At 50.9% G+C, this 24,175-nt stretch overlaps 2 protein-coding genes across 2 annotated transcripts in view; both read left to right on the top strand.

Moving 5' to 3' along the window:
* traf3 (TNF receptor-associated factor 3) overlaps positions 1–17,964 on the top strand; it is a 23,453-nt gene extending 5,489 nt beyond the window's left edge. The window contains exons 4-14 of the mRNA XM_083924475.1: positions 4,366–4,417; positions 4,503–4,607; positions 4,692–4,856; positions 6,384–6,464; positions 7,392–7,466; positions 7,888–7,980; positions 10,025–10,165; positions 10,985–11,162; positions 12,476–12,819; positions 12,933–13,124; positions 15,557–17,964. Coding sequence (XP_083780601.1) covers positions 4,366–4,417; positions 4,503–4,607; positions 4,692–4,856; positions 6,384–6,464; positions 7,392–7,466; positions 7,888–7,980; positions 10,025–10,165; positions 10,985–11,162; positions 12,476–12,819; positions 12,933–13,124; positions 15,557–15,592 — 1,462 coding nt within the window. The 3' untranslated portion in view covers positions 15,593–17,964. The remainder of the gene's footprint in view (positions 1–4,365; positions 4,418–4,502; positions 4,608–4,691; positions 4,857–6,383; positions 6,465–7,391; positions 7,467–7,887; positions 7,981–10,024; positions 10,166–10,984; positions 11,163–12,475; positions 12,820–12,932; positions 13,125–15,556) is intronic.
* On the top strand, positions 15,883–24,175 carry LOC310954826 (uncharacterized protein; the record flags this gene model as incomplete). The annotated part of the gene is made up of 3 exons (XM_083924514.1): positions 15,883–16,067; positions 19,947–20,884; positions 24,036–24,175. Coding segments are annotated over 3 exons (1,263 nt in total), but the record flags the coding sequence as incomplete, so codon positions are not given.

Raw genomic sequence — 24,175 nt, 5'->3', positions numbered from 1 at the left:
GCAGTCGTCTTCAGTAACTCTGTCCTCTGTCCTCTGCAGTCGTCTTCTGTAACTCTGTCCTCTGCAGTCGTCTTCTGTAACTCTGTCCTCTGTCCTCTGCAGTCGTCTTCTGTAACTCTGTCCTCTGCAGTCGTCTTCTGTAACTCTGTCCTCTGCAGTCGTCTTCTGTAACTCTGTCCTCTGCAGTCGTCTTCAGTGACTCTGTCCTCTGCAGTCGTCTTCAGTAACTCTGTCCTCTGCAGTCGTCTTCAGTAACTCTGTCCTCTGCAGTCGTCTTCAGTGACTCTGTCCTCTGCAGTCGTCTTCAGTAACTCTGTCCTCTGCAGTCGTCTTCAGTAACTCTGTCCTCTGCAGTCGTCTTCTGTAACTCTGTCCTCTGCAGTCGTCTTCAGTAACTCTGTCCTCTGCAGTCGTCTTCTGTAACTCTGTCCTCTGCAGTCGTCTTCTGTAACTCTGTCCTCTGCAGTCGTCTTCTGTAACTCTGTCCTCTGTCCTCTGCAGTCGTCTTCAGTGACTCTGTCCTCTGCAGTCGTCTTCAGTGACTCTGTCCTCTGCAGTCGTCTTCAGTGACTCTGTCCTCTGCAGTCGTCTTCAGTAACTCTGTCCTCTGTCCTCTGCAGTCGTCTTCAGTGACTCTGTCCTCTGCAGTCGTCTTCAGTAACTCTGTCCTCTGTCCTCTGCAGTCGTCTTCAGTAACTCTGTCCTCTGTCCTCTGCAGTCGTCTTCTGTAACTCTGTCCTCTGTCCTCTGCAGTCGTCTTCTGTAACTCTGTCCTCTGTCCTCTGCAGTCGTCTTCTGTAACTCTGTCCTCTGCAGTCGTCTTCAGTGACTCTGTCCTCTGCAGTCGTCTTCAGTGACTCTGTCCTCTGCAGTCGTCTTCAGTAACTCTGTCCTCTGCAGTCGTCTTCAGTGACTCTGTCCTCTGCAGTCGTCTTCTGTAACTCTGTCCTCTGCAGTCGTCTTCAGTAACTCTGTCCTCTGCAGTCGTCTTCTGTAACTCTGTCCTCTGCAGTCGTCTTCAGTAACTCTGTCCTCTGCAGTCGTCTTCAGTAACTCTGTCCTCTGCAGTCGTCTTCTGTAACTCTGTCCTCTGTCCTCTGCAGTCGTCTTCTGTAACTCTGTCCTCTGTCCTCTGCAGTCGTCTTCAGTAACTCTGTCCTCTGCAGTCGTCTTCAGTGACTCTGTCCTCTGCAGTCGTCTTCAGTGACTCTGTCCTCTGCAGTCGTCTTCTGTAACTCTGTCCTCTGTCCTCTGCAGTCGTCTTCAGTAACTCTGTCCTCTGTCCTCTGCAGTCGTCTTCTGTAACTCTGTCCTCTGCAGTCGTCTTCAGTAACTCTGTCCTCTGCAGTCGTCTTCTGTAACTCTGTCCTCTGCAGTCGTCTTCAGTAACTCTGTCCTCTGCAGTCGTCTTCTGTAACTCTGTCCTCTGTCCTCTGCAGTCGTCTTCTGTAACTCTGTCCTCTGTCCTCTGCAGTCGTCTTCTGTAACTCTGTCCTCTGTCCTCTGCAGTCGTCTTCTGTAACTCTGTCCTCTGTCCTCTGCAGTCGTCTTCAGTAACTCTGTCCTCTGTCCTCTGCAGTCGTCTTCTGTAACTCTGTCCTCTGCAGTCGTCTTCAGTAACTCTGTCCTCTGCAGTCGTCTTCTGTAACTCTGTCCTCTGCAGTCGTCTTCAGTAACTCTGTCCTCTGCAGTCGTCTTCTGTAACTCTGTCCTCTGCAGTCGTCTTCAGTAACTCTGTCCTCTGCAGTCGTCTTCAGTAACTCTGTCCTCTGCAGTCGTCTTCTGTAACTCTGTCCTCTGCAGTCGTCTTCTGTAACTCTGTCCTCTGCAGTCGTCTTCAGTAACTCTGTCCTCTGCAGTCGTCTTCAGTGACTCTGTCCTCTGCAGTCGTCTTCTGTAACTCTGTCCTCTGCAGTCGTCTTCTGTAACTCTGTCCTCTGTCCTCTGCAGTCGTCTTCAGTAACTCTGTCCTCTGCAGTCGTCTTCAGTAACTCTGTCCTCTGCAGTCGTCTTCTGTAACTCTGTCCTCTGCAGTCGTCTTCAGTGACTCTGTCCTCTGCAGTCGTCTTCAGTAACTCTGTCCTCTGCAGTCGTCTTCAGTAACTCTGTCCTCTGCAGTCGTCTTCAGTAACTCTGTCCTCTGCAGTCGTCTTCAGTGACTCTGTCCTCTGCAGTCGTCTTCTGTAACTCTGTCCTCTGCAGTCGTCTTCAGTAACTCTGTCCTCTGCAGTCGTCTTCTGTAACTCTGTCCTCTGCAGTCGTCTTCTGTAACTCTGTCCTCTGCAGTCGTCTTCTGTAACTCTGTCCTCTGTCCTCTGCAGTCGTCTTCAGTGACTCTGTCCTCTGCAGTCGTCTTCAGTAACTCTGTCCTCTGTCCTCTGCAGTCGTCTTCAGTGACTCTGTCCTCTGCAGTCGTCTTCAGTAACTCTGTCCTCTGTCCTCTGCAGTCGTCTTCAGTGACTCTGTCCTCTGCAGTCGTCTTCAGTAACTCTGTCCTCTGTCCTCTGCAGTCGTCTTCAGTAACTCTGTCCTCTGTCCTCTGCAGTCGTCTTCTGTAACTCTGTCCTCTGTCCTCTGCAGTCGTCTTCAGTAACTCTGTCCTCTGTCCTCTGCAGTCGTCTTCTGTAACTCTGTCCTCTGCAGTCGTCTTCAGTAACTCTGTCCTCTGTCCTCTGCAGTCGTCTTCAGTAACTCTGTCCTCTGTCCTCTGCAGTCGTCTTCAGTAACTCTGTCCTCTGTCCTCTGCAGTCGTCTTCTGTAACTCTGTCCTCTGCAGTCGTCTTCAGTAACTCTGTCCTCTGCAGTCGTCTTCAGTAACTCTGTCCTCTGCAGTCGTCTTCAGTAACTCTGTCCTCTGCAGTCGTCTTCTGTAACTCTGTCCTCTGTCCTCTGCAGTCGTCTTCAGTGACTCTGTCCTCTGCAGTCGTCTTCAGTAACTCTGTCCTCTGCAGTCGTCTTCTGTAACTCTGTCCTCTGCAGTCGTCTTCAGTGACTCTGTCCTCTGCAGTCGTCTTCAGTGACTCTGTCCTCTGCAGTCGTCTTCTGTAACTCTGTCCTCTGCAGTCGTCTTCAGTGACTCTGTCCTCTGCAGTCGTCTTCAGTAACTCTGTCCTCTGCAGTCGTCTTCAGTGACTCTGTCCTCTGCAGTCGTCTTCAGTAACTCTGTCCTCTGTAGTCGTCTTCTGTAACTCTGTCCTCTGCAGTCGTCTTCTGTAACTCTGTCCTCTGCAGTCGTCTTCAGTAACTCTGTCCTCTGCAGTCGTCTTCAGTAACTCTGTCCTCTGTCCTCTGCAGTCGTCTTCAGTGACTCTGTCCTCTGCAGTCGTCTTCAGTGACTCTGTCCTCTGCAGTCGTCTTCAGTGACTCTGTCCTCTGCAGTCGTCTTCAGTAACTCTGTCCTCTGCAGTCGTCTTCAGTAACTCTGTCCTCTGCAGTCGTCTTCTGTAACTCTGTCCTCTGCAGTCGTCTTCAGTGACTCTGTCCTCTGCAGTCGTCTTCAGTGACTCTGTCCTCTGCAGTCGTCTTCAGTAACTCTGTCCTCTGCAGTCGTCTTCAGTAACTCTGTCCTCTGCAGTCGTCTTCAGTAACTCTGTCCTCTGCAGTCGTCTTCTGTAACTCTGTCCTCTGCAGTCGTCTTCAGTAACTCTGTCCTCTGCAGTCGTCTTCAGTAACTCTGTCCTCTGCAGTCGTCTTCTGTAACTCTGTCCTCTGCAGTCGTCTTCAGTAACTCTGTCCTCTGCAGTCGTCTTCAGTAACTCTGTCCTCTGCAGTCGTCTTCTGTAACTCTGTCCTCTGCAGTCGTCTTCAGTAACTCTGTCCTCTGTCCTCTGCAGTCGTCTTCAGTAACTCTGTCCTCTGCAGTCGTCTTCAGTAACTCTGTCCTCTGCAGTCGTCTTCAGTAACTCTGTCCTCTGTCCTCTGCAGTCGTCTTCTGTAACTCTGTCCTCTGCAGTCGTCTTCAGTAACTCTGTCCTCTGCAGTCGTCTTCAGTGACTCTGTCCTCTGCAGTCGTCTTCAGTAACTCTGTCCTCTGCAGTCGTCTTCAGTGACTCTGTGCTCTGTCCTCTGCAGTCGTCTTCAGTAACTCTGTCCTCTGCAGTCGTCTTCAGTAACTCTGTCCTCTGCAGTCGTCTTCAGTAACTCTGTCCTCTGCAGTCGTCTTCAGTAACTCTGTCCTCTGCAGTCGTCTTCTGTAACTCTGTCCTCTGCAGTCGTCTTCAGTAACTCTGTCCTCTGTCCTCTGCAGTCGTCTTCAGTAACTCTGTCCTCTGCAGTCGTCTTCAGTGACTCTGTCCTCTGCAGTCGTCTTCAGTAACTCTGTCCTCTGCAGTCGTCTTCAGTAACTCTGTCCTCTGTCCTCTGCAGTCGTCCAAACCCAGTATGTCCCGCTGACATGGAGCCTCTGTTCAAAGACAAGGTGGGCAGGAAGTGACATCACAGCGGAGGTCAGTGTGGTGGTGTGTGATTGGTCGGTTGCTGACGCTCTCGTGCTTGTGTCTCAGATCTTCAGAGACGTTTGCTGCCATCGGGAGATCATGGCGCTGAAGGTTTACTGCCGCAGCAAAGCCAACGGCTGTCAGGAGCAGATGAGTCTGCAGCAGGTCCCCGTGAGTATCCTGCTCTGTGATTGGCCCTCCCAGCTGTGACCTCATCAGGACCACTCACAGTCTCTGTCCCCCGTCTCTCTGCAGGACCACCTGAATGTCTGTCCCTTCTTCGAGGTCCCCTGTCCCCTGGGGAAATGTAAAGAGCGAATGATGAGGAAAGAGATTCCTGACCACCTGAGCTGGAAATGTAAACACCGAGAGACGAGCTGCGAGTTCTGCTCGACCAGGATGCCCCTGACCGACCTGCAGGTACCCGACATCCCCACGGACTGGTTACAAGAGTCTGGGGACTAGTTACTGAGACCTGGGACTGGTTACAAGAGTCTGGGACTAGTTACTGAGACCTGGGACTGGTTACAAGAGTCTGGGGACTAGTTACTGAGACCTGGGACTGGTTACAAGAGTCTGGGGACTAGTTACAAGAGTCTGGGGACTAGTTACAAGAGTCTGATGACTAGTTACAAGAGTCTGAGGACTAGTTACTGAGACCTGGGACTGGTTACAAGAGTCTGGGGACTAGTTACAAGAGTCTGAGGACTAGTTACAGAGACCTGGGACTGGTTACAAGAGTCTGGGACTAGTTACTGAGACCTGGGACTGGTTACAAGAGTCTGGGACTAGTTACTGAGATCTGGGACTAGTTACAAGAGTCTGGGGACTAGTTACTGAGACCTGGGACTGGTAACAAGAGTCTGGGACTAGTTACTGAGACCTGGGACTAGTTACAAGAGTTTGAGGACTAGTTACTGAGACCTGGGACTGGTTACAAGAGTCGGAGGACTAGTTGCAGAGGTCTTGGAGTAGTTACAGAGGTCTAGGACTAGTTATAGAGGTCTGGGACTAGTTATAGAGGTCTGGGACTAGTTACGGAGGTCTGGGACTAGTTACGGAGGTCTGGGACTAGTTACGGAGGTCTGGGACTAGTTACGGAGGTCTGGGACTAGTTATAGAGGTCTGGGACTAGTTACGGAGGTCTGGGACTAGTTACGGAGGTCTGGGACTAGTTACAGAGGTCTGGGGACTAGTTATGGAGGTCTGGGACTAGTTACGGAGGTCTGGGACTAGTTACAGAGGTCTGGGACCAGTTACGGAGGTCTGGGACTAGTTATGGAGGTCTGGGACTAGTTACAGAGGTCTGGGACTAGTTATAGAGGTCTGGGACTAGTTACGGAGGTCTGGGACTAGTTACAGAGGTCTGGGACTAGTTACGGAGGTCTGGGACTAGTTACAGAGGTCTGGGACTAGTTACAGAGGTCTGGGACTAGTTACAGAGGTCTGGGACTAGTTACGGAGGTCTGGGACTAGTTACAGAGGTCTGGGACTAGTTACAGAGGTCTGGGACTAGTTACGGAGGTCTGGGACTAGTTACAGAGGTCTGGGACTAGTTACAGAGGTCTGGGACTAGTTACAGAGGTCTGTGACTAGTTACGGAGGTCTGGGACTAGTTACGGAGGTCTGGGACTAGTTACAGAGGTCTGGGACTAGTTACGGAGGTCTGGGACTAGTTACGGAGGTCTTGGACTAGTTACGGAGGTCTGGGACTAGTTACAGAGGTCTGGGACTAGTTACAGAGGTCTGGGACTAGTCATAGAGGTCTGTGACACCAGCTCAGCCGGTCTGAGTTGAACGAACGTTGATGTCCTCTGCTGTGCTGCTGGGTCTTCAGCCTGGACGTGTCCACGGTCCTGATGGAGGACAGGAGGACGGTTTCCCCTGGTCCTCTTTTCCTCTGACGAGTGAAGCCGGTGTTTGACTGAAGTTTGTGTCTGTCCTCAGAAACACAAAGAGACGGTTTGTCCAGCGTTCCCAGTGTCCTGTCCCAACCACTGCTCCTTCTCCTCCCTGCCCCGCAGTGAGGTACTGATCCAGTTCTGTCTCACCTGTCTCAGTGTCTCACCTGTCTCTGTCTCACCTGTCTCAGTGTCTCACCTGTCTCACCTGGTCTCAGTTTCTCACCTGTCTCAGTGTCTCACCTGGTCTCAGTTTCTCACCTGTCTCAGTGTCTCACCTGTCTCTGTCTCACCTGTCTCAGTGTCTCACCTGTCTCACCTGGTCTCAGTGTCTTATCTGTCTCAGTGTCTCACCTGTCTCTGTCTTGCCTGTCTCACCTGGTCTCAGTTTCTCACCTGTCTCAGTGTCTCACCTGTCTCAGTGTCTTATCTGTCTCAGTGTCTCACCTGTCTCAGTGTCTCACCTGTCTCTGTCTTGCCTGTCTCACCTGGTCTCAGTGTCTCACCTGTCTCAGTGTCTCACCTGTCTCAGTGTCTCACCTGTCTCACCTGGTCTCAGTGTCTTATCTGTCTCAGTGTCTCACCTGTCTCTGTCTTGCCTGTCTCACCTGGTCTCAGTTTCTCACCTGTCTCAGTGTCTCACCTGTCTCAGTGTCTTATCTGTCTCAGTGTCTCACCTGTCTCAGTGTCTCACCTGTCTCTGTCTTGCCTGTCTCACCTGGTCTCAGTGTCTCACCTGTCTCAGTGTCTCACCTGTCTCAGTGTCTTATCTGTCTCACCTGTCTCAGTGTCTCACCTGTCTCAGTGTCTCACCTGTCTCAGTGTCTTATCTGTCTCAGTGTCTCACCTGTCTCTGTCTTGCCTGTCTCACCTGGTCTCAGTGTCTCACCTGTCTCAGTGTCTCACCTGTCTCAGTGTCTCACCTGTCTCAGTGTCTCACCTGTCTCACCTGTCTCAGTGTCTCACCTGTCTCAGTGTCTCACCTGTCTCACCTGTCTCAGTGTCTCACCTGTCTCAGTGTCTCACAGCTGATGGACTGTCTTTTGTCTTGCAGCTGTCCACTCACCAACACGACTGTCCCAAAGCTCAGGTGAGCTGTCAGTTCCACCGCTACGGCTGCTCCTTCAAGGTACCTGCTCCTCCTCCTCATCCTTGTCCCCCTCTTCCTCCTCCTTGTCCTCATCCTTGTCCTCCTCTTCTTCTTCCACCTCCTTGTCCTCCTCATCCTTGTCCTCCTCGTCCTCATCCTTGTCCTCCTCCTCCTCCTCCTTGTCCTCCTCCTCCTCCTCCTTGTCCTCATCCTTGTCCTCCTCTTCTTCTTCCACCTCCTTGTCCTCCTCATCCTTGTCCTCCTCGTCCTCATCCTCGTCCTCACCCTCCTCGTCCTCATCCTTGTCCTCCTCATCCTTGTCCTCCTCCTCCTCCTCCTTGTCCTCCTCCTCCTCCTCCTTGTCGTCCTTGTCCTCCTCCTTGTCCTCGTCCCCCTCCTCTGTAAAACGGTGTATTTCCAGTTGTTTCTTGTCCTGATGTTCTGTCGCTTTGTGTCTCAGGGTTTGATCCAGGACATGAGACAACATGAGTCCACCTCTGCAGCTGAACACCTGAAGATGATGTCCAACAGGAACTCCACGTTAGAGACCAAGGTACCACAGCACCACACGTTAGAGGCCAAGGTACCACAGCACCACACGTTAGAGACCAAGGTACCACAGCGCCACACGTTAGAGGCCAAGGTACCACAGCACCACACGTTAGAGACCAAGGTACCACAGCACCACACGTTAGAGACCAAGGTACCACAGCACCACACGTTAGAGGCCAAGGTACCACAGCACCACACGTTAGAGACCAAGGTACCACAGCACCACACGTTAGAGGCCAAGGTACCACAGCACCACACGTTAGAGACCAAGGTACCACAGTACCACACGTTAGAGACCAAGGTACCACAGCACCACACGTTAGAGACCAAGGTACCACAGCACCACACGTTAGAGACCAAGGTACCACAGCACCACACGTTAGAGACCAAGGTACCACAGCACCACACGTTAGAGGCCAAGGTACCACAGCACCACACGTTAGAGACCAAGGTACCACAGTACCACACGTTAAAGGCCAAGGTGCCACAGCACCACACGTTAGAGGCCAAGGTACCACAGCACCACACGTTAAAGGCCAAGGTACCACAGCACCACACGTTAGAGGCCAAGGTACCACAGCACCACACGTTAGAGACCAAGGTGCCACAGCACCACACGTTAGAGGCCAAGGTGCCACAGCACCACACGTTAGAGACCAAGGTACCACAGTACCACACGTTAGAGACCAAGGTACCACAGCACCACACGTTAGAGACCAAGGTGCCACAGCACCACACGTTAGAGACCAAGGTACCACAGCACCACACGTTAGAGACCAAGGTGCCACAGCACCACACGTTAGAGACCAAGGTACCACAGCACCACACGTTAGAGACCAAGGTACCACAGCACCACACGTTAGAGGCCAAGGTACCACAGCACCACACGTTAGAGACCAAGGTACCACAGCACCACACCAGGACCTGTTACAGATTCAGGGAATCACCGGAATGATGTCTTACAGGTGGAGGACATTAGCACTGATGTCTTACAGGTGGAGGACATTAGCACTGATGTCTTACAGGTGGAGGACATTAGCACTGATGTCTTACAGGTGGAGGACATTAGCACTGATGTCTTACAGGTGGAGGACATTAACACTGATGTCTTACAGGTGGAGGACATTAGCACTGATGTCTTACAGGTGGAGGACATTAGTACTGATGTCTTACAGGTGGAGGACATTAACACTGATGTCTTACAGGTGGAGGACATTAACACTGATGTCTTACAGGTGGAGGACATTAGTACTGATGTCTTGCAGGTGGAGGACATTAGCACTGATGTCTTACAGGTGGAGGACATTAGCACTGATGTCTTACAGGTGGAGGACATTAGCACTGATGTCTTACAGGTGGAGGACATTAGTACTGATGTCTTGCAGGTGGAGGACATTAGCACTGATGTCTTACAGGTGGAGGACATTAACACTGATGTCTTACAGGTGGAGGACATTAGCACTGATGTCTTACAGGTGGAGGACATTAGTACTGATGTCTTACAGGTGGAGGACATTAGTACTGATGTCTTACAGGTGGAGGACATTAACACTGATGTCTTACAGGTGGAGGACATTAGCACTGATGTCTTACAGGTGGAAGACATTAACACTGATGTCTTACAGGTGGAGGACATTAGCACTGATGTCTTACAGGTGGAGGACATTAGCACTGATGTCTTACAGGTGGAGGACATTAACACTGATGTCTTACAGGTGGAGGACATTAACACTGATGTCTTACAGGTGGAAGACATTAACACTGATGTCTTACAGGTGGAGGACATTAGCACTGATGTCTTACAGGTGGAGGACATTAACACTGATGTCTTACAGGTGGAGGACATTAGTACTGATGTCTTACAGGTGGAGGACATTAACACTGATGTCTTACAGGTGGAGGACATTAACACTGATGTCTTACAGGTGGAGGACATTAACACTGATGTCTTACAGGTGGAGGACATTAACACTGATGTCTTACAGGTGGAGGACATTAACACTGATGTCTTACAGGTGGAGGACATTAACACTGATGTCTTACAGGTGGAGGACATTAAGGCGGAGCTGGTGGACAGGTATAAGGTGCTTCCTGCTCTCAGCAGTCGTCTGTCTGAACTGGAGAACCAGAACAACGAGCTGAGAGACAAGAACCGACAGATGGAGCAGAAACTGGGCACCATGCAGGTAAAACCTTATTCTACCAAGGACATATATTCAGGCCTAGTCCACAGGAACACGGGAAACCGTGGACCATAAAAATTCCTGTCCACTCCACCGGTGTGATAAAACATGAAACTCTGCCTTAAAGAATGTCGCGCACATGCCAAAGCAGGTGGAAAACAATTTTAGCCAATCACAAGGCTGGAAAAGTTCATGTTGGAAAAACAACAATGTTGCCTGGAGGCAGACTCCTGCGTGCGGGCCGACAGTGAGACACGCACAGATGGCCGTACGGGGAACCCGTTTTTGGTTCCGTCCTGTTCCCGTGTCGGGGCATTAAAAGGTTTTTGCTTCTTTTGAAAGATGTCGGGTTTGAACTCCTCGTGATACCCTGCAGTGTTTAGTGAGTGATGAAAGTCGGGACTATTTCTTGCTCGGCGTAGAGATATTTTGTGTGAGGGTCCAGAAGTAGCGTAGACATTAAAACGCTGTATAGATATTGATTATGAAAACGTTCCCGAGGACGCTGGGTTTCACCCGACTTGCTACCGGCGTTTAATGACCAAAGGCGCTTCTGTTTGCCGAGAAACGGGCGTACGGGGGGCTGGAGAAGAGGTTTTGGAGAGGTCCATAACAGCAACTCTGCACCTCCAGAGCGCTCCACCAGTCTCCATAGAAACAGCTGACTGTTCACCGTCGCACAGTCCTGTCCACACATGACGGCAGACACCGCGCTTTACCAAAGACTTCACTCTGGACTCCGCTCACAAAAAACTCTGGTTTCAGGAGCCACAGCCTCGGTTCAATGTTCAGTCCTGCAGCCAATCACGTGTCTCCTTACAGAAACTGATGAGCTCTCACTCAGAGAAGCTCCTGGAGCTGGAACTGGAGCTGCGTTCTCTGCGTGTCCTCAGAGACGAGGTGGACAGCCTGAGAGGGACGCTGGAGAACGTCCGGACGAGACTGAATGCTCTGGAACAAGGGGGACGCAGCGGGACCGGATCCACAACACAAACTCTGGGTCAGAATACACACTTGTGACGGGACTGGGGACAATCTGCAGACGACTGGGGACAGAGGTCTGGGGACTAGTGTCTGAGGTCTGGGGACTAGTGTCTGAGGTCTGGGGACGAATGTCATCTGGGGACTAGTGTCATCTGGGGACTAGTGTCTGAGGTCTGGGGACTAGTGTCTGAAGTCTGGGGACTAGTGTCATGTGGGGACTAGTGTCTGAGGTCTGGGGACTAGTGTCATCTGGGGACTAGTGTCTGAAGTCTGGGGACTAGTGTCTGAAGTCTGGGGACTAGTGTCTGAGGTCTGGGGACTAGTGTCTGAAGTCTGGGGACTAGTGTCTGTGGTCTGGTGACTAGTGTCATGTGGGGACTAGTGTCATGTGGGGACTAGTGTCTGAAGTCTGGGGACTAGTGTCTGTGGTCTGGTGACTAGTGTCATGTGGGGACTAGTGTCTGAGGTCTGGTGACTAGTGTCATGTGGGGACTAGTGTCTGAGGTCTGGGGACTATTGTCATGTGGGGCTAGTGTCTGAGGTCATGGGACTAGTGTCATCTGGGGACTAGTGTCTGAGGAATGGGGACTAGTGTCATGTGGGGACTAGTGTCTGAGGTCTGGGGACTAGTGTCTGAGGAATGGGGACTAGTGTCATGTGGGGACTAGTGTCTGAGGTCTGGTGACTAGTGTCTGAGGAATGGGGACTAGTGTCATGTGGGGACTAGTGTCTGAGGTCTGGGGACTAGTGTCTGAGGAATGGGGACTAGTGTCATGTGGGGACTAGTGTCTGAGGTCTGGTGACTAGTGTCTGAGGAATGGGGACTAGTGTCATGTGGGGACTAGTGTCTGAGGTCTGGGGACTAGTGTCTGAGGAATGGGGACTAGTGTCATGTGGGGACTAGTGTCTGAGGTCTGGTGACTAGTGTCTGAGGAATGGGGACTAGTGTCATGTGGGGACTAGTGTCTGAGGTCTGGGGACTAGTGTCTGAGGAATGGGGACTAGTGTCATGTGGGGACTAGTGTCTGAGGTCTGGGGACTAGTGTCTGAGGTCTGGGGACTAGTGTCTGAGGTCTGGGGACTAGTGTCATGTGGGGACTAGTGTCTGAGGTCTGGGGACTAGTGTCTGAGGTCTGGGGACTAGTGTCTGAGGAATGGGGACTAGTGTCATGTGGGGACTAGTGTCTGAGGTCTGGGGACTAGTGTCTGAGGTCTTGGGTCATAGATCTGGGCACAGAGGTTCCGTGGACGGAGGACAGAGGGTTTGGGACAGAGGTCCAGGGACTCAAACACAGTTAAGTTAATAAGTCCATATTCCCGTCTCTGCAGCGTCCTTGGAGACTCAGCTGAATCGCCATGACGACATGCTGAGTGTCCATGAGATCCGTCTGGCGGACATGGACCTGCGCTTCCAGGTCCTGGAGACGGCGAGCTACAACGGGACCCTGATCTGGAAGATTCGGGACTACAAGAGACGGAAACAGGAGGCAGTGGCGGCGAAGACGCTGTCGCTGTACTCCCAGCCGTTTTACACGGGATACTTCGGGTACAAGATGTGCGCCCGCGTCTACCTGAACGGGGACGGCATGGGCAAGGGGACGCACCTGTCCCTGTTCTTCGTGGTGATGAGGGGCGAGTACGACGCCCTGCTGCCCTGGCCCTTCAAACAGAAGGTACGGTCCGGGACAATGAAGCGTCCTCTGGACTCAAACAGGTCCAACATGATTCTGACAGACTCTGTGTCTCCATGTCTGCATCTCTGTCTCTGTGTCCCTGTGTCTCTCAGGTGACTCTGATGCTCATGGACCAGGGTCCGTCCAGGAAACACTTGGGGGACGCCTTTAAACCGGATCCAAACAGCAGCAGCTTCAGACGTCCCGCAGCAGAAATGAACATTGCCTCGGGCTGTCCTCTGTTTGTGTCTCAGAGTGTCCTCGAGACTGGCAGCTACATCAAAGACGACACCATCTTCATCAAGGTGAGGACAGACTGTCTCCTGCTGTCTCCTGCTGTCTCCTGCTGTCTCCTCCTGTCTCCTGTTGTCTCCTGCTGTCTCCTGCTGTCTCCTCCTGTCTCCTGCTGTCTCCTGCTGTCTCCTCCTGTCTCCTGTTGTCTCCTGTTGTCTCCTCCTGTCTCCTCCTGTCTCCTGTTGTCTCCTGCTGTCTCCTGCTGTCTCCTGCTGTCTCCTGCTGTCTCCTGCTGTCTCCTGCTGTCTCCTGCTGTCTCCTTCTGTCTCCTGCTGTCTCCTGCTGTCTCCTTCTGTCTCCTGCTGTCTCCTGCTGTCTCCTCCTGTCTCCTGCTGTCTCCTCCTGTCTCCTGCTGTCTCCTCCTGTTACTACTACTAGTACTACTTGTGTCAGAGTCTAAACAACAACTACTAGTTACAGAGGGTCTAGTTACAGAGGGACTAGTTACAGAGGGACTAGTTACAGAGGGACTAGTTACAGAGGGACTAGTTACAGAGGGTCTAGTTACAGAGGGACTAGTTACAGAGGGACTAGTTACAGAGGGACTAGTTACAGAGGGACTAGTTACAGAGGGACTAGTTACAGAGGGTCTAGTTACAGAGGGACTAGTTACAGAGGGACTAGTTACAGAGGGACTAGTTACAGAGGGTCTAGTTACAGAGGGACTAGTTACAGAGGGACTAGTTACAGAGGGACTAGTTACAGAGGGTCTAGTTACAGAGGGACTAGTTACAGAGGGACTAGTTACAGAGGGACTAGTTACAGAGGGACTAGTTACAGAGGGACTAGTTACAGAGGGACTAGTTACAGAGGGACTAGTTACAGAGGGACTAGTTACAGAGGGACTAGTTACAGAGGGACTAGTTACAGAGGGTCTAGTTACAGAGGGACTAGTTACAGAGGGACTAGTTACAGAGGGACTAGTTACAGAGGGTCTAGTTACAGAGGGTCTAGTTACAGAGGGTCTAGTTACAGAGGGACTAGTTACAGAGGGACTAGTTACAGAGGGTCTAGTTACAGAGGGTCTAGTTACAGAGGGTCTAGTTACAGAGGGTCTAGTTACAGAGGGACTAGTTACAGAGGGTCTAGTTACAGAGGGTCTAGTTACAGAGGGTCTAGTTACAGAGGGACTAGTTACAGAGGGACTAGTTACAGAGGGACTAGTTACAGAGGGTCTAGTTACAGAGGGTCTAGTTACAGAGGGTCTAGTTACAGAGGGTCTAGTTACAGAGGGTCTAGTTACAGAGGGACTAGTTACAGAGGGTCTAGTTACAGAGGGTCTAGTTACAGAGGGACTAGTTACAGAGGGTCTAGTTACAGAGGGTCTAGTTACAGAGGGTCTAGTTACAGAGGGACTAGTTACAGAGGGACTAGTTACAGAGGGACTAGTTACAGAGGGACTAGTTACAGAGGGACTAGTTACAGAGGGTCTAGTTACAGAGGGACTAGTTACAGAGGGACTAGTTACAGAGGGACTAGTTACAGAGGGGCTAGTTACAGAGGGACTAGTTACAGAGGGACTAGTTACAGAGGGTCTAGTTACAGAGGGTCTAGTTACAGAGGGACTAGTTACAGAGGGACTAGTTACAGAGGGACTAGTTACAGAGGGACTAGTTACAGAGGGTCTAGTTACAGAGGGACTAGTTACAGAGGGTCTAGTTACAGAGGGACTAGTTACAGAGGGACTAGTTACAGAGGGACTAGTTACAGAGGGACTAGTTACAGAGGGACTAGTTACAGAGGGTCTAGTTACAGAGGGACTAGTTACAGAGGGTCTAGTTACAGAGGGACTAGTTACAGAGGGACTAGTTACAGAGGGACTAGTTACAGAGGGACTAGTTACAGAGGGACTAGTTACAGAGGGACTAGTTACAGAGGGTCTAGTTACAGAGGGTCTAGTTACAGAGGGACTAGTTACAGAGGGTCTAGTTACAGAGGGACTAGTTACAGAGGGTCTAGTTACAGAGGGTCTAGTTACAGAGGGTCTAGTTACAGAGGGACTAGTTACAGAGGGTCTAGTTACAGAGGGTCTAGTTACAGAGGGTCTAGTTACAGAGGGTCTAGTTACAGAGGGACTAGTTACAGAGGGTCTAGTTACAGAGGGTCTAGTTACAGAGGGACTAGTTACAGAGGGTCTAGTTACAGAGGGACTAGTTACAGAGGGTCTAGTTACAGAGGGACTAGTTACAGAGGGACTAGTTACAGAGGGACTAGTTACAGAGGGTCTAGTTACAGAGGGTCTAGTTACAGAGGGTCTAGTTACAGAGGGACTAGTTACAGAGGGACTAGTTACAGAGGGTCTAGTTACAGAGGGACTAGTTACAGAGGGACTAGTTACAGAGGGACTAGTTACAGAGGGACTAGTTACAGAGGGACTAGTTACAGAGGGACTAGTTACAGAGGGTACCACCAAGTGACCTTCTCTCTTTTGATTGGTTGTCAGGTTACCGTGGATACCTCTGACCTTCCTGACCCGTGATGCTGCGACCCCTCTGACCTCTGGGTCTGAGGTCACCTGTCCACGCACACGAGAGCAAAGCATGATGGGAAGGATCGGGGCGTTGGAGGACGCCGTTCTGAGACGCCGACAGGCGAGAGGACGGGTCGGACAGGAAGAAGCCAATCAGAGACCCTAAAGGGAGCCCAGGGGGCGGGGCTTCTTCTGATGGACAGACAGACGACAGAACAGTGTGTGTGTGTGTGTGTGTGAGGATGGATCAACGTCGCCATGACATCACCATGGTGACGTCACTCAGAGCAGCGAGGACGATGACGTCGCTGCTCGTTACTGATGCTGTGCATCAAGCTTTACTTCCTGTTTACCAAGGCATGCTGGGAAATCCACCGCAGCCACAGAGGAGCTCAGGAAACCAGGTCAGACCAGGTCAGACCAGGTCAGACCAGTTCAGACCAGGTCAGACCAGTTCGGACCAGGTCAGACCAGGTCAGACCAGGTCAGACCAGTTCAGACCAGGTCAGACCTGTTCAGACCAGTTCAGACCAGGTCAGACCAGTTCGGACCAGGTCAGACTAGGTCAGACCAGGTCAGACCAGGTCAGACCAGTTCAGACCAGGTCAGACCTGTTCAGACCAGTTCAGACCAGGTCAGACCAGTTCAGACCAGGTCAGACCAGTTCAGACCAGGTCAGACCAGTTCAGACCAGGTCACACCAGGTCAGACCAGTTTAGACCAGGTCAGACCTGTTCAGACCAGTTCAGACCAGTTCAGACCAGGTCACACCAGGTCAGACCTGTTCAGACCAGTTCAGACCAGTTTAGACCTGTTCAGACCAGTTCAGACCAGTTCAGACCAGGTCAGTCCAGTTTAGACCAGTTCAGACCAGTTCAGACCAGTTCAGACCAGTTCAGACCAGTTCAGACCAGTTCAGACCAGTTCAGACCAGTTCAGCTGGACCAGCTAGTTTTTATTTGATTGGAGGTTTATGAATAATTAGGGGCGGGGCCTCTTGAGTGACAGCTAGCCTCTGGCCCTCACTTCTCCTCGGAGGTAAACGTCAGCCTAATGGACGTACGCCCCTCCCCCCAGCGTCACATACATGCCCTTTTTTGGTCAGAGGAAATGAGGCGGAGTCAAAGTCTTACAGGTGGAGACGACTGGACCCAGTCCAGACCAGCACAGACCAGGACAACCCAGTCCAGACCAGGACAGACCAGTGAGTCCAGTCCAGACCAGGACAGACCAGTGAGTCCAAGACAGACCAGTGAGACCGGGACAGACCAGGACAGACCAGAACAGACCAGTGAGTCCAGGACAGACCAGTGAGTCCAGGACAGACCAGGACACACCAGTGAGACCAGATCAGACCAGTGAGACCAGATCAGACCAGTGAGACCAGATCAGACCAGGACAGACCAGTGAGACCAGATCAGACCAGTGAGACCAGATCAGACCAGGACAGACCAGTGAGACCAGATCAGACCAGGACAGACCAGTTAGACCAGATCAGACCAGGACAGACCAGTGAGACCAGATCAGACCAGGACAGACCAGTGAGACCAGATCAGACCAGGAGAGACCAGTGAGACCAGATCAGACCAGGACAGACCAGTGAGACCAGATCAGACCAGGAGAGACCAGTGAGACCAGATCAGACCAGGACAGACCAGTGAGACCAGATCAGACCAGGACAGACCAGTTAGACCAGATCAGACCAGGACAGACCAGTGAGACCAGATCAGACCAGGACAGACCAGTTAGACCAGATCAGACCAGGACAGACCAGTGAGACCAGATCAGACCAGGACAGACCAGTGAGACCAGATCAGACCAGGACAGACCAGTGAGACCAGATCAGACCAGTGACACCAGGAGAGACCAGGACAGACCAGTGAGACCAGGACAGACCAGGACAGACCAGTGAGTCCAGGACAGACCAGGACAGACCAGTGAGACCAGGACAGACCAGGACAACCCAGTCCAGACCAGGACAGACCAGGGAGTCCAGGACAGACCAGTGAGTCCAGGACAGACCAGTGAGACTGGGTCAGACCAGGACCGACCAGGACAACCCAGGACAGATCAGTGAGACCAGGACGGATCAGAACAGACCAGTGAGTCCAGAACAGACCAGTGAGACCAGAACAGACCAGGACAGACCAGTGAGTCCAGGACACACCAGTTAGTCCAGATCAGACCAGAACAGACCAGGTCAGACCAGTTAGAGAATGCAGAGACCTGATCCAAAGGGGCTTTAATGGTCCACAGCTCAGACCAGGTCCAGGTCCAGGTCCAGGTCCAGGTCCAGGTCCAGGTCCAGCTCCTCGGTGGTCTGTGGAGTTCTCAGACTCATTTGATTCATTTGCACAGTTTGAATGTTTGTAAAAGTTAAAGTGTGAAAATAAAAACATAAAAACAACAAATGGGTTTTATTTGTGTTTAAAACATTAATTTCATACGCAGCTCATCAGAGGCTGCTGCCCCGAGATCCAGCCTCTGGTCCTGGATCAGGTCTCAGAGGCTGCTGCCCCGAGATCCAGCCTCTGATCCTGGATCAGGTCTCAGGGGCAGCAGCAGCTCCAGCCTCTGATCCTGGATCAGGTCTCAGGGGACCAGCTCCAGCCTCTGGTCCTGGATCAGGTCTCAGGGGCAGCAGCAGCTCCAGCCTCTGATCCTGGATCAGGTCTCAGGGGCAGCAGCTCCAGCCTCTGATCCTGGATCAGGTCTCAGGGGCAGCAGCTCCAGCCTCTGGTCCTGGATCAGGTCTCAGGGGCAGCAGCTCCAGCCTCTGATCCTGGATCAGGTCTCAGGGGCAGCAGCTCCAGCCTCTGGTCCTGGATCAGGTCTCAGGGGCAGCAGCTCCAGCCTCTGATCCTGGATCAGGTCTCAGGGGCAGCAGCTCCAGCCTCTGATCCTGGATCAGGTCTCAGGGGCAGCAGCTCCAGCCTCTGATCCTGGATCAGGTCTCAGGGGAGCAGCTCCAGATCTAACTGGGAGCTCCACCTCCCTCACAAGCTCCGGCTCCTTCCCCCACAGAGAGGAGACGCTCCACGTCCCCAGAGCCTCTGCTGCCCGGGTCTGGACCCTCCAGGCCCCTCACCTCACTGCCCAGCAGCAGCGAGCCCAGAGGTTCCTCCTGTGAGTGGGGGCCCACAGGAGGGAGAGGGGGGGGCCACAGGAAGGAGAAGGGGCAGGTCACTTTGTCGCCTCCGTGGCAAACCCGGCCACCAGGCGCTCGCCGGTGAGCCCTCGGTCTGGTTCTGGCTCCAGACGGGGGCCCCGGGCTTCCTCTGGGCAGGGTCTCTCCTCCTCTTCCTGGTTTGTCCGTAGAGTCTTTGTGAGGAGTTCTTAGTCCGGCCCCTCGCCTGAGACCACTCTGCCATGGGAGACCAGGAGCACCAGGGTCCAGACCACAGCCCTCAGGGTCACAGGGACTCAGACCTGAACCACCATGAGGGGACGGGTCCAGACCACAGCCCTCAGGGTCACAGGGACTCAGACCTGAACCACCATGAGGGGACGGGTCCAGACCACAGCCCTCAGGGTCACAGGGACTCAGACCTGAACCACCATGAGGGGACTGGTCCAGACCACAGCCCTCAGGGTCACAGGGACTCAGACCTGAACCACCATGAGGGGACGGGTCCAGACCACAGCCCTCAGGGTCACAGGGACTCAGACCTGAACCACCATGAGGGGACGGGTCCAGACCACAGCCCTCAGGTTCACAGGGACTCAGACCTGAACCACCATGAGGGGACGGGTCCAGACCACAGCCCTCAGGGTCACAGGGACTCAGACCTGAACCACCATGAGGGGACGGGTCCAGACCACAGCCCTCAGGGTCACAGGGACTCAGACCTGAACCACCATGAGGGGACGGGTCCAGACCACAGCCCTCAGGGTCACAGGGACTCAGACCTGAACCACCATGAGGGGACGGGTCCAGACCACAGCCCTCAGGGTCACAGGGACTCAGACCTGAACCACCATGAGGGGACGGGTCCAGACCACAGCCCTCAGGGTCACAGGGACTCAGACCTGAACCACCATGAGGGGACGGGTCCAGACCACAGCCCTCAGGTTCACAGGGACTCAGACCTGAACCACCATGAGGGGACGGGTCCAGACCACAGCCCTCAGGGTCACAGGGACTCAGACCTGAACCACCATGAGGGGACGGGTCCAGACCACAGCCCTCAGGGTCACAGGGACTCAGACCTGAACCACCATGAGGGGACGGGTCCAGACCACAGCCCTCAGGGTCACAGGGACTCAGACCTGAACCACCATGAGGGGACGGGTCATATTTATTTATATATATTTGTATTTATATTCATTTATATTTTTACTTTTTATTTATTTTTTACATTAGTCCAACAGGAGGCAGCAGAGCCACAACCACAGAAGAAGAAAGTGTCACCACAGAAGAAGAAGAAAGTGTCACCACAGAAGAAGAAGAAAGTGTCACCACAGAAGAAGAAGAAAGTGTCACCACAGAAGAAGAAAGCGTCACCACAGAAGAAGAAGAAGAATCACCACAGAAGAAGAAAGTGTCACCACAGAAGAAGAATCACCACAGAAGAAGAAAGCGTCACCACAGAAGAAGAAGAAGAATCACCACAGAAGAAGAAAGTGTCACCACAGAAGAAGAATCACCACAGAAGAAGAAAGCGTCACCACAGAAGAAGAATCACCACAGAAGAAGAAAGCGTCACCACAGAAGAAGAAAGTGTAACTACAGAAGAAGAATCACCACAGAAGAAGAATCACCACAGAAGAAGAAAGTGTCACCACAGAAGAAGAAGAAAGCGTCACCACAGAAGAAGAATCACCACAGAAGAAGAAGAAAGCGTCACCACAGAAGAAGAAAGTGTAACTACAGAAGAAGAATCACCACAGAAGAAGAAGAAAGCGTCACCACAGAAGAAGAAAGTGTGACTACAGAAGAAGAATCACCACAGAAGAAGAGCAGCAGCAGCAGCAGCTGGAGTTTGTTTACTCGTCAAACTTCATCAGAGAAACTTCCAGGAAGTGAATTTACAGCAGCGGGTTCTGCGGGGGTCACAGACCGGAGTCAGCGGCGGGTTCTGCGGGGGTCACAGACCGGAGACAGCAGCGGGTTCTTCGGGGGTCACAGACCGGAGACAGCGGCGGGTTCTGCGGGGGTCACAGACCGGAGACAGCGGCGGGTTCTTCGGGGGTCACAGACCGGAGACGGCGGCGGGTTCTGCGGGGGTCACAGACCGGAGACAGCGGCGGGTTCTGCGGGGGTCACGGAGGCTCCGGGCCGGGACTGTGCGCCACACCTCGGTGAGTTTACCGCTCGGTTAAAGAGGCTAAAACAGGTTCTGAAGAACCGGGCGCTGTTAGCTAACAGGCTAACAGCTAACAGGCTAACAGCTAACAGGCTAACAGCTAACAGCTCCCCGGTCCAACATGGCGGCGGCAGGTGTTCTGGATTAACTGGTGTGTGAATCAGCTGGGCACAGTGACGTCAGTGACGTCAGAGTCTTACACCTTTTCCAAGATGGAAACAAAAACTCTTAAATGTGTCCTGGTTTACTTCCTGTTACAGTGTCTGTGAATGACGTCAGCTGGCAGGAAGTTAACATGGACGAAGGCTGTTGCCTAGCAATGGTCTATGCTAGATCAACAAACAATGCTTGTGTCAGAGTCTAAACAACAACAACAACAATGTTTGTGTCAGAGTCTAAACAACAACAACAACAACAATGTTTGTGTCAGAGTCTAAACAACAACAACAATGTTTATGTCAAAGTCTAAACAACAACAACAATGTTTATGTCAGTCTAAACAACAACAACAACAACAACAACAACAATGTTTGTGTCAGAGTCTAAACAACAACAACAATGTTTATGTCAAAGTCTAAACAACAACAACAATGTTTGTGTCAGAGTCTAAACAACAACAACAACAACAATGTTTGTGTCAGAGTCTAAACAACAACAACAACAACAACAATGTTTGTGTCAGAGTCTAAACAACAACAAACAATGTTTGTGTCAGAGTCTAAACAACAACAACAACAATGTTTGTGTCAGAGTCTAAACAACAACAACAACAATGTTTGTGTCAAAGTCTAAACAACAACAATGTTTGTGTCAGAGTCTAAACAACAACAACAACAACAAACAATGTTTGTGTCAGAGTCTAAACAACAACAACAACAACAACAATGTTTGTGTCAGAGTCTAAACAACAACAACAACAACAACAACAATGTTTGTGTCAGAGTCTAAACAACAACAATGTTTGTGTCAGAGTCTAAACAACAACAACAACAACAACAATGTTTGTGTCAGAGTCTAAACAACAACAACAACAACAACAATGTTTGTGTCAGAGTCTAAACAACAACAACAACAACAATGTTTGTGTCAGAGTCTAAACAACAACAACAACAACAATGTTTGTGTCAGAGTCTAAACAACAACAACAACAACAATGTTTGTGTCAGAGTCTAAACAACAACAATGTTTGTGTCAGAGTCTAAACAACAACAACAACAACAACAACAACAACAATGTTTGTGTCAGAGTCTAAACAACAACAACAACAACAATGTTTGTGTCAGAGTCTAAACAACAACAACAACAATGTTTGTGCCAGAGTCTAAACAACAACAACAACAACAATGTTTGTGTCAGAGTCTAAACAACAACAACAACAATGTTTGTGTCAGAGTCTAAACAACAACAATGTTTGTGTCAGAGTCTAAACAACAACAACAACAACAACAACAATGTTTGTGTCAGAGTCTAAACAACAACAAACAATGTTTGTGTCAGAGTCTAAACAACAACAACAACAATGTTTGTGTCAGAGTCTAAACAACAACAACAACAACAATGTTTGTGTCAGAGTCTAAACAACAACAACAACAATGTTTGTGTCAAAGTCTAAACAACAACAATGTTTGTGTCAGAGTCTAAACAACAACAACAACAACAAACAATGTTTGTGTCAGAGTCTAAACAACAACAACAACAACAACAATGTTTGTGTCAGAGTCTAAACAACAACAACAACAACAACAATGTTTGTGTCAGAGTCTAAACAACAACAACAACAACAATGTTTGTGTCAGAGTCTAAACAACAACAATGTTTGTGTCAGAGTCTAAACAACAACAACAACAACAACAATGTTTGTGTCAGAGTCTAAACAACAACAACAACAACAATGTTTGTGTCAGAGTCTAAACAACAACAATGTTTGTGTCAGAGTCTAAACAACAACAACAACAACAATGTTTGTGTCAGAGTCTAAACAACAACAACAACAACAATGTTTGTGTCAGAGTCTAAACAACAACAATGTTTGTGTCAGAGTCTAAACAACAACAACAACAACAACAACAACAATGTTTGTGTCAGAGTCTAAACAACAACAACAACAACAATGTTTGTGTCAGAGTCTAAACAACAACAACAACAACAATGTTTGTGTCAGAGTCTAAACAACAACAACAACAATGTTTGTGTCAGAGTCTAAACAACAACAATGTTTGTGTCAGAGTCTAAACAACAACAACAACAAACAATGTTTGTGTCAGAGTCTAAACAACAACAACAACAAACAATGTTTGTGTCAGAGTCTAAACAACAACAACAAACAATGTTTGTGTCAGAGTCTAAACAACAACAACAATGTTTGTGTCAGTGTCTAAACAACAACAATGTTTGTGTCAAAGTCTAAACAACAACAACAACAACAACAAACAATGTTTGTGTCAGAGTCTAAACAACAACAACGACAAACAATGTTTGTATCAGAGTCTAAGCAACAACAACAAACAATGTTTGTGTCAGAGTCTAAACAACAACAACAACAATGTTTGTGTCAGAGTCTAAACAACAAACAGTGTCCCAGAGCACTTCCTGTAGAAACAGGAAGTGCCTGAGGTCAGAATAGATGTGTAAATGAACTGGAGTTCAGGAAGTTGTAATTCCACCGCTCAGACATGGCGTCACTTCCTGGGGGCGTAACCGAACATGGCGTCACTTCCTGGGGGCGTAACCGAACATGGCGTCACTTCCTGGGGGCGTAACCGAACATGGCGTCACTTCCTGGGGGCGTAACCGAACATGGCGTCACTTCCTGGGGGCGTAACCGAACTGGCCGTCACTTCCTGGGGGCGTAAATGAACATGGCGTCACTTCCTGGGGGCGTAACCGAACTTGCCGTCACTTCCTGGGGGCGTAAATGAACGTGGCGTCACTTCCTGGGGGCGTGGCCGAACGTGGCGTCACTTCCTGGGGGCGTAACTGAACGTGGCGTCACTTCCTGGGGGCGTAAATGAACATGGCGTCACTTCCTGGGGGTGTGGCCGAACACAGCGTCCTCAGATATTTCCCGTCCTTGCTGCTCTGTGATTGGTCGACGGCGGCTCCTGTGAGGTCAGTAACACTTTGTTTTTGTTTGTTTGTTTTTTTAGATCAAATGTTTTTCCTGAGGCCGGCCGCCGCTCTGAAACCTCGTATCTCCAGACTCTGTTCTTCTTCTTCTGCTGCTGCTGCTGCTGCACCCACGAAACCTCGTATCTCCTCTTTACCCACTTTGACTCTGTTCACTAAG

Source organism: Echiichthys vipera (assembly GCF_963691815.1).
Source record: "Echiichthys vipera genome assembly, chromosome: 12".
Taxonomy (NCBI): domain Eukaryota; kingdom Metazoa; phylum Chordata; class Actinopteri; order Perciformes; family Trachinidae; genus Echiichthys; species Echiichthys vipera.
The sequence above is the reverse complement of the archived record's forward strand: the minus strand, read 5'-3'. Positions and strand labels throughout refer to the sequence as shown.